The following is a 10,887-nucleotide window of genomic DNA, read 5'->3' as shown; positions in this document are numbered from 1 at the left end:
AACATAGTACTTTATCGAACTGTATGTTTTTCAGCCTATTACTAACTGTTTTAACTTATTGTTAACGTTTTAACATAGTACTTTATCGAACTGTAAATTTTTTCGCCTTGTTGCTAACAATTTCAAATTACTTTTAACGTTTTAACATAATACTTGACCGAATTATAACTTTTTCAGCCTATTACTAACTGTTTCAATTTACTTCTCTCTGTTTCTGCATAGTACTTCACTTAATCGCTACTGTTTAAACTTATTAAGTTGAAGTTTTGTTTCTTCCCCTTTATGTTAGCTATTTAAAATTATGCCTTTTCTTGGTTTCTGTGTCTTATAACAAAGTTGTATAATTAGATTCTATTTAGCATGTCAAACTATTGTATCTTAAGCGTTACACCCCATCTTCTCAGATGCTACACTCAGCTATTTTTTAGGCAATGTCGACTAGCCCTGCGGTACTGAGTGGAGGGATGCCATTCATCCATTGGTGTCTGTATCTCAGGTACAATGGTATACAGCTGGACGAATTATATCTTATTGAGAAGGCAGCGTCCTACAGTCGCCGTCTCTAATTAGGCTCACCTTTGTTGTAGGTGGTCTTGGGTCTCATCCGGTCAGCTGCTTCATGTCCTTACTTCTCAAATATCTAGAAGAGTACGGTTTACTATTTAGTATGAGTTATTATCAGTGATCCTTGTATTTAAGAAAAGTATCTTTTTAACCAGTAGAATTGTTAATAGGGTTTATGGGGAACGAAAGTTGAAGTGGGGAGGATAAAGAGAAACCTTGAGGACAGGCCTTTGAACAGAGAGAAAGAAATAATCAGAGAGCCTGAAAACTTTAAAAAAAACTATCTAACAAGCTTCTACTCATAATGATTACAAAAATGCGTTTATATCTGTATCAAAATCATATTATACAAATAAGCATTGATATGAAATAATACGTTAAATCTTTGACCTAGAAGAGCCTCCGGAATCTTAGTCGATTCTCTTCCTGTCAGATCTATATCTTTCACCTACCGCAGTCCAGGTCACCTCTTCTTTCTCAATTTTGACTTCTACATTATCCATTTTAGAAGTCGTTCTTGATCCATGCGTTGTACGAATATTACCTGACCATATCTCCTCTCGTAGATGTAATTACAAAACTACAGATCGTTAACCTGGAAATACAGGTAATTACCTACATAAAAGAAATTTCTAGAAAATATAATATTCACAGAATAAAATAAGAGGATATATAAAAGAATTGGTACGGTGCGCGCAAAAAACGTTTTTCACTTAGCAACCGGCACTCGTCACTAAGTTTTTGTTGATTGTTGGGCTCATTTTTGTTGCTATTTTTTTGATTATTGAAAAAGGAAAAATTACCACGCATAAAGACTAGGGATAGCGAAAATGAACGAAAAATTTTGTAATTTTCTATTGCTTTTAAAATTCGTATTGGGGTTTTACAATATGGGAATAACAAAATAAAGTTTTTTCCTGTTAAGAATACAAAAGTTTTACAAAGGACAATGAAGCCGTAATGCAATGGGGAAAAGATCTGGTCTTATTATGTCGATATTTCCCATTCGAATCGAATGTCCCAATTTTTTCTTATTTCTTCTTTAGTTATTCATAAAATCCTTAAATATTTTTCACTTATCCATTCTTTATTATTGCAAGCAAATAATGCTGTTTATTTTTTTCAAATAAACAAAATTGGAGGTACTTTAGAGGTTTTTTTGAAAATCTTCATTTAAGCCCTATCAGACTATTTCATTGAGGATAAAACCTATGTAATATCAATGAACATTCAATTGTACGTTTCCATACCGAGTTTAATCTAAATCGTTAAAGCCTTTATCGAGAAGATCAGAAAAGTATGGAAAATCTATTATAATCAATTAATCACCAGAGGCATTTACTCGACTTCAATGCGTAATTTCGTTTTCGTTCTACTTTTCACTTTTGTAACACCGCTGTTGGCTTACTCCACATCCACATAGACCATTTTGCGAAACTTGGTTTTTAAACTCAGGCGACTTCAAAACGTATATTTTCGTCGGAAACTCGAATTCGAAATTTTTTACAATACAATACTCCCCTACACTGAGGGTATTCATGATCTTTGGTTTAACATGTTAAAGCGTGTTAAATGGAAAAACTCATGTTAAATCGAAAAAAATTGCCTTCTTTTGCAAGAACGAAGAAAGTGGTAAAACGAAATAACATTTAACATGGCTGAGAGTCTGTTACTTGGTCTGTTAAATGGAGAATGACGTCACACAATAGACCAGTTGAGATCGCCACCATTTTAGTTGTGACAGCTCAGTTCTTTCGTGTGTTTGTGGTATTCATATCCCTGTTATTAAACCAGAATGGATAATTTTAATGATAAATTTTAGAAAAAAAAACAATGTTATTTCATTCTGCTATCTGAAAATTTGTAAACGCTTGCCGGATAAAAATCTCACTATATGAACCATGTAATTATTCTTAGGGGACATATGTCCCAGAATAAAGTTATTTTTTCATTTCATTTCATAAGCTAAACTTTCACACAAATTCCACTTTTCACTCACTCTAGGCATGTTGTAATTAATTACTTAAATCAAATCTGAAGTAAACAATAACATGAGGGTCTGGAAGGAAGGTTATAAACATAAAGGCTTATACAACAAGTTGCTGAGAAAATCCGCTAGGGGCTCTTATGCATTTAACGTTTAACATGACTTCAAATAGGGCTGCTCACAATCTTATAGTTATAACATTTAGCACATCATGAATACCCCTTATATCTATATGTTTCATATACAGGTAAGGGAATTTAAAGAAAAGATAAAATCAGTAAGGAAGCTATACTTAATTTAGGAAGGTCAAAGTTGATAAAAAAAAATTAAAAAATGCTATCACAATCTAAGGCTTGGTATTCCGATACTTATGAAAAGATTAAATCTAATAATGAAGGTAGATTAATTTTTCATGTTTTAACTTTGAGCCTTTGCGTTTGTTAGGAATTATAATGAAATAGTTAAATGCTCTTTATTTCAGCGATATGATATTTAAACAGTATTGAAGGAAATTCCGTGAATAATTGAATGTTGCAACATATTTATGAGGAAATTATGTGTGACGTTTCTGCATGCGTAAATAATATGTTTTGATTTGTCTATAAAGCGTTTTAGTTTTCCTGTTAATAGCAGTTATTACTGGATTAAGATTTTGTTTGGGGGAAAACGTTATATCTTCCATTGAACAGATCTCTTTTATTTACTAGGCATTCATTGATTTAGTTTTATAGTCGATCTGATTTTACCATTCTGATCAAAACGAAATTATTTATTCACCAATGAGTTTTACTTATAATTCTATAGATTCTTTTTGTTTTATTTATGCATTTAGTTTTGGCTTGGAATGGGAAATTCTTAGTGTCCATATTAAGAAGTTCCATCTATCGCTTTACCATTTCATTAATTACCAATGCTAATACGAATATTACTTTTTAAGATTAGTAATTAACATTATAAGGTTTAAATGTATTGTCTACTTGGATATAGTGAAGATCATTTTCCCTTTTTTCTTTTTTTCTTTATTAGGAATTTTACATTCTAAATTACAACATTTTAGGGCCATAGTTCCATCTTGTACAAGAGCCCAAGAGGAGAAAAAAGGCAGTTATTTCACCCCAATTTTTGATTACTTTAATGAAAACTAGGTACAATTACTAGTCAAAACTGTGTCTATCTGTCAAGTATAGATAGGGGGAATAAAAAATGGCGGCTGTTACAAAACCTAAAAAAAATAATTTTTCATTCGGAGCTCTATATCTTAAAAAGTACCAACAACACTAGAAAATCTAAAAGAAAATTATTTAAAGGAGAGTAAATTCTGTAGATATAAGAGTATGTTCTGGAGATATAGCTTTTTAAAAAGCAACATTTCTTAAAAATCTACTGAAAGATTTGTAGTTAGTTAATTTATTTTGAGAAATCTATATCTCAGGAACTATGTGACTTATAGATGTCTATGTGCACTCAAATTAAAGCTAGTTCAACGTACTATAAAGTAGTTTATGACCTTCCCCTTCGTAGGAATAGTAGTTTTCATGATATTTCCTCAAATAAATTAATTTATAGTTATTTGGACAATAAGTTTGAGTTTTGAAAAACTTTATTTCATAAACCATAGGACACACAAATGTCTGCCAACACTCAAATTAAAGCTAGTTAAATTTACTATAAGATAGTTTATAACGTTTATATTTTTAGGAGTAGTAGTTTTAGTAGTAGTTATTAGGACTTACAGTTAAGCAAAGTTACTCTACTTTAAATGATGTTCTCTTAGATTTTCTATTGTTGTTGGTAGTTTTAAAGATATAGAACTCCGAATGAAAAATTAATTATGAGGTGTAGATAGTTGACCGTAGATTACTGATTGGAGAAGTTTGTCAGAGGGTGCGGTCAGAATAAAAAGAACAACATAAATAAACAAAACATATTTATTTATTTTATGCCGACGCTTCGACCTGTGTTTCAGGTCTTCATCAGGGAGTATGGCGTAGAAGCTAGACCAAAACAGCTTTGATGACAGCACCCCTCCCCTACCCCCCCCCCCCGACAAACTTCTACAATTTGAAAAATTAATTATTTTGAACATTTTTTATTCCCTCTATGTATACTTGGCAGACTCATCAGTTTTGACTAGTAATTATTCATAGTTATCATTAAAGCAATAAAAAATTGGGGTGACATAACTGACCTTTTTCTCCTCTTGGGCTCTTGTACTGCTACGTCTCCTTTTCATTTTAAATGTATTAGTCAATGTTATTTATTTTTATATAAATTTTCACTTTTATTTACATAATTTTTAATCCCACTTTAGTTTACTTTATTGTATTATCTTACATTGTTAACATATTTTTAGTTGTTTAGTATCCTTTTTTGCTCTGAGGAAGCCCTCCTATATTTATATCACCGAAATTATCGTAGTAAAGAGCCTATATTTTTCTTTTTTCATAGCTTAGGCATATTCCGCATGAAGGCTAAGATCCAGGTTTAGGATTTAATTTATACCTAAATATACCTTCTCATTGATTCTTATACAAGTACTTAATGGAAAAAAAAGTATGATAAAAATATGAACTACTTAATAAAAGGAAGATGGTCCGGGTATGGTCAAAATAATTCAAATAGTAAATAAACTGTTTATTTGAGTCAACGTTCCGCTCCACTTTGCAGGGCTTCATCAGGGCTAAAAAATAAAAATACAAACAGCAAAAATAGTGTAACAAGGTAAGAGAATAAAATAACATGAAATAAAAATAAACTAAGGTTTGACTAAAAATGATGTAAAATTTATGAAAATTTCTATAAAAAACAAAGTAAATTGTTATTTCGTTCAAATCTGTATAACCTTTCAATTTTTTTTTGGCCAAGACTCCCATTGGAGCCCTATACTGCCTAATCATGGTTACTTATGGTCGTTTTTCATTTTGTGGGACCGCCACTCAATGAAAAAAGTCAACGCCCTGGCTGGATTCGAACCGGCACCGCGGATCTCAGATTGGTAAGACTGTGCCTAAACACTGAGCTATGGATGGCCCTTTCAAATTGTTATCTTATTCTCTTGCTATGTTACATTATTTTAGTTGTTTGTATCTTGTTTTAGCCTTTATGAAACCCTGCAAAGTGGAATAAAATATTGGCTCATGAATAATAAGTGATATATTTAATATTAGAGTAATTTTAACTGTACCAGGACCATCTCCTTCATACTTTTGAAAAATACGGTCAATCATTTATACATATATTATAGTTATGACACTAATTTGAATTATTTTATGTATACATATACATTATATACAATAACAGTTGTTCTAACCATCCAATAACATGTTTCAGGCTGAGCTGGTCGATATGAGGTCCTGCCTTGTTGACTTGGAAACTAGAAATGATGAGCTATCAGAACAGCTGCACTCGGTGCTTGTCCACGTGCACAAAGCCCAGTTGACGGGAATCCCTCAGGGAGCAGACATCACCTCTAGCCTTGACCAATCTCTAGCAGAGAGATCTCCACTCCACAGGGCGAGGCATGAAGGTATGCTCTCTGAAAAATGTTGAAACTGTCAATTAAAACTGGCCTTTAAGTTATGAGTATCAATAAACTATTGTGTTCAAACTTTACTAATTAAATATTCTTTTAGTTTATTTATTTATTTTCACAATATACCATTTATTTAGTAATATATTTCACTATAAAATTTTTTTTTTTAGGTATGAACGTTGAAAAGATGATTAGGCATCTGGAAAACTGGAAGAAAAGATTAGAAATAGAAAACGAATCTTTGAGAGCAACAATAGCTAGCCTCGAAGCTGAGGTTTGTGGTGCTAGACTTTCAGCGAGGTATCTTGACAAAGAGCTTGCTGGAAGGTAAGTAAGAAAGATATTAATTATCTATAAAAGAATTATTAATTATATATAAAAGAGGGGAGTCTACAGGGTAAGGCGCATGACTACTAACTCCTAGGACCCAAGTTTGAATCCGGCTGGGCTGAAAATTGTTTTCTGTTACACTGTAGCCGTTAGTCAACTCTTGTGGGTTCTGGAGCCCTTCTGGGGTCCACCCAGCCTCTTAAATTGGGTTAAAATTTGGCGGTCGAGCATGATTCTGACCAAATTACCTCCTTGCACAACCGTTGGTCTAGTAACAGTACTTCTTTACAAAGTACTGAACCCTTGACCCTTCATCGGTTGTAGTGGTACAGATATAAAAGAGAATGCATCAAGTTGAATTATGATACTTAAGTAACCATAGCATACTTTATCATCAATTTAATGAATTCTTTAACTGCCCATGACTCAGTCACGTCCCTGTGGGTTACCATAATTTAGAAATTTGATCCTACAAATCTATAATGAATCTTTCTTATGTGTTTCGCTCTGTTTGCTATTATTCTTGAATGTTGTTTTCACAAATGACTTTTTTTTTGTACTCTTTTATTTATTCCATGCTGAGCTTAAGAGATTTATGCCATTACTAGAACAATAAATCTCATTTAGGAATATAACAAAAATAATAAGGTCTTAATGAACCTGAGGTTCAATGCCGATACCACCAATCTTTTACTAGACGCATCCATCCGCTGATGCCCATCATAATCCATATCTATCCTTTCACCTATACTTCCGTCTACCTCTTGGATATTTACCCGTCAGTTCAGTGTTAATTAACATTTTAGGGATTCTTTTGTTCCTAAGGCCTACAACCTGACATTTCAATCTTAATCGCCACAATGCTTTAACCTGAATTATATTTACATACAGTTTCCTCAGTTAAATATTCTGTAGCCTTTTAAATTCTCTGGTTAACTCATCATTTTTCAATTCTAATATTTTACTTAATACTTTATTTCCAACAATCTTAAGACGCTGTTCTTCCCTTAGCGTAAGAGTCCATTTTTTTTTAAAGGACATTGGGAAGGATAATAGTTTTGTAAATTCTAACTTTCAAGTTTCTGGACAGAAAATTTGAGCATTTCCCGCCTTTAACCTGCCATCAATTTTGTTTTTACCAGTTACCTTTTAAATATTTAAACATATATACCTGTTCAAATCCATTTTCTCCTATATTTATATCACCACAATTGCACCCATTTTACTGTCAATCTTATATTTTGTTCTATCTCTATTTATTTATGAATATAATTGTAATAATTCATGTGATACTTAATTATACTTTGGGCCTATGTTCCTATTTAGGATACAGCAGTTGCAGTTGGTTGGGAGGACAGATATGGTAGCAGCTGTTAGGGAACGTCTCTGGACTCAACTGGAAGCAGAAATTCTCGTCCAAAGGCAAAAGACAGTTGTAAGTTATAAACTTTTTATAATATTTAAATTTCATAGGGTTATTTATTGAATAAATTTTATGTTTGCATTTGCACTCAATGTGATAAGGAAGTCATATGGGGGCATTAGATGTCAAGAGTCTATTAGCACTCAAATTTAATTTAATCAAATGCACCATAAAGTAGTTTATAATTATTATTTTCTTAGGAGTACCAGTTTCCATGATATTTTTTTCAAAATAAATTTACCAAATGTTGAATTCTCGTTATATGTGAAACAAATTTTAGTTTTTGAAATACTGTACCTCGGTAACTGTTTGACATATAGTTGTCTTCTAGTACTCAAACCGCAGCTACTTAAATTCATCATAAAGTAGCTTATAATAATTATCTTCATATGAGTAGCAGCTTCTATAGTATTTGCCAAAAATAGGCCCCCAAAATGCTGATTTTCCATTCTTTGAAAAAATATATTGGTTTTTGAAAAATTTTAACTCGTGAATTATTTCAAATAAAGAGTTCTTTCTATTAGGGTTTAAATTTTAGAAAATTTACTTTAAAAAAAGATACTAATAATTTTTTTTTGTCTGGTGTAGTTTTAAATATATTAAGCACCGATTGGAATTAAATTAGTCACTATCTTTTTTAAGGCTTCAGTTTTCATTCAAAATTTAATATATCTATTTCTCAGAAGTTGAGATCTTTGCAAATAAAAATTCTATATCCAAAACTTATTTAATTTATTTCAAATTTTTTCCCTATAAATATGTGTTACAAATTAACATTTCTATTAAAAATTTAACTCATCTAGGTGAAATACTACCACAGTAATTTTTAAATAATAACTTTCCAGAATTTGATGTATTGACTTTTAATGTAAAACTCTTCCTTTATTTTTTTTTACATGAAAAATATTATTATTATTATTATTTATATATAATTAAATTTATTCTGGGACTAGGTCCCTTATTATTCTAGGACTAGGTCCCTTTATTATTCTGGGACTTGGTCCTTTTAGAACAATTACAAAGGGAATTTTAATTTTTTAATAACATTTATTGGCCATAAAACAGTGTGGCTACACTTAATTATAACTTATATACAGAGAGAAATAAAATAGATTAAAAAACTAAAAGTTAATTACAAAATATCAGTACTATTATAATAATGTGTCAGATTGGTGAAGCAAAAGGTAGTGAAACATAAGGGATTTAAACGATGAAAGGGTGGTACATGACGTATGTTAGAGGGAATGGAGTTCCAGAAAAAATTATTTATCTAACGCAGCAGTTTGGTGAGGTGGAGGGTAGATACCAGATAAATGGGACCTGGTAGTACGGGATTGGACAGAGAATTTGAATTGCAGGTTTTCTAGGATATAGAAGGGACGTTGAGTACTAATTAATTGGAATAAAAAGGAAGCTAGGAAATTATGGCATCGGAAGGATGGATAGAGCCACTTCAGCTCGGCGTAATACTGGGTTATGTATTATGGGTTATCTCTGGTGATCCCGAAAATAAATCGTACTGCACAATTCATAAGACGTTTAAGTTTAGATTCGAGATTACCCGAGAGTCCACCATATACCAGGCAGCTATAGTCAAAGTGGGGGGAAAACAAAGAGAGGAAACTAAGAGTTGACGGTTTTTATATTTTAATGTATATATTATTTTTTTGCTTATTTTCAAAAGACTAATTGTTTGAAATATACATGTGGCATAATGTTAAATAAGTCTGCACTGGTTTCCAGAATTTTAGACATGTATTATTCAAGTTTTGATTAGGTTGTATCTATTACAGGTTAGAGCAGTGAGACAAGCTGATACTCGGACACCGCCGACTAACATTTTCAATACACCCAGGAATGTTGTACTCAAAAGAGACAACAACACTGTAGGATTAGGAATATCAATAACTGTGAGTGAATATTATTATTTTGCCTATTTTATCTTTATTATAACTATTATATTAATACCATAAATGAATTTACTTTAATGATTTAGTCATTTTTTCGATTACGTTAAGTGTATTATATAAATGGTCACCAATAAATTATCATTTATGCTATTTATCTTTTAATTTTTTTAATATGTTTTTGATTAAACTAATAAAAATTCAGATAGCGTTTATTGAAAGAAATCTTATGGACCACATTTAATGTTTTGGCCCTCGCTATTGGCCATTTTCAAACAGTTTACTTCAGTCAAGTTATTATAATTATCTATTTTCATAAATACAACTCCTGGATTCAATCCATTTAGCAAACACAAATAATTAATTAATAAATCCAACAGTGGAAAATTAATAGAAGTCTAGAAGTAAAAGAAGTAATAAGACTTAATATAAGGTAATTTAAAATTTGTTTCCAACTTAGCTTAAAAAAAAGGAATAAAATAAAAAAAATGAATTTTTTGAATAAGATCGTCAGAGGTGCGGCCACAAGAAAACAAATAGTTAACAATTATTTATTTGATGACATTTTGCCCCACTTTGTAGAGTTTCATCAGGGATGTTTCACTCGAGATCTAATTCGAAATCACGGTTTTTGGCTTATTGGTTTTTGAAATTGATCTCAACTGAAACAGTCTTGATGAAGTGGGGCGAAGCTAATAAAAAGTTGTTAACTATTTTTAGTTTTCTTTTGACCACACCCCTGACCATCTTCTTCATAATTTGAATTAATATGAAAGGATATCTTAGTTTATATAATTTTAACAGTCATATGTGCTTTTAAAAAATGAATGTTATGTTTAATATTGACTAATATATTGGATATATAAAATCTCTGTGAAAAAATTACCTAATCTAAACAGCTAAAAAAAAAATTTAAAAAAATTAAATACTTGAAACAAATATATATTAATTTATTTAAATAATGTGTGTTTAATGTGCTCTAACAGATTTTTCCTCAGTCATATATAATTGACTGATCAATCAATATACTATATTGATATCAGAGCTTGAGCCTAAAATAGATAATTTTAGTGTATAGTTTTTAAAAAAATTATATCTATTCCAAAAGATTTTTTCTCCAATCATTCTGATTTATATTTAATAA

At 31.0% G+C, this 10,887-nt stretch overlaps 1 protein-coding gene across 1 annotated transcript in view; it reads left to right on the top strand.

Annotated features, from left to right (window-relative positions):
* Nucleotides 1–5,881: 5,881 nt before the first annotated feature.
* LOC106689068 (Golgi-associated PDZ and coiled-coil motif-containing protein) overlaps nt 5,882–10,887 on the top strand; it is a gene marked incomplete at its 5' end in the record, with an annotated part of 15,632 nt that continues 10,626 nt past the window's right edge. Inside the window, 4 exon segments of the mRNA XM_014433839.3 lie at nt 5,882–6,077; nt 6,254–6,410; nt 7,740–7,848; nt 9,630–9,746. Of these exon segments, the coding sequence (XP_014289325.3) occupies nt 5,882–6,077; nt 6,254–6,410; nt 7,740–7,848; nt 9,630–9,746 (579 nt within the window).

The sequence above is a fragment of the Halyomorpha halys genome, unplaced genomic scaffold (genome assembly GCF_000696795.3).
Source record: "Halyomorpha halys isolate HHAL.00 unplaced genomic scaffold, Hhal_1.1 Scaffold1274.1, whole genome shotgun sequence".
Classification (NCBI taxonomy): domain Eukaryota; kingdom Metazoa; phylum Arthropoda; class Insecta; order Hemiptera; family Pentatomidae; genus Halyomorpha; species Halyomorpha halys.
This window is presented reverse-complemented; position numbering and strand designations above follow the sequence as displayed.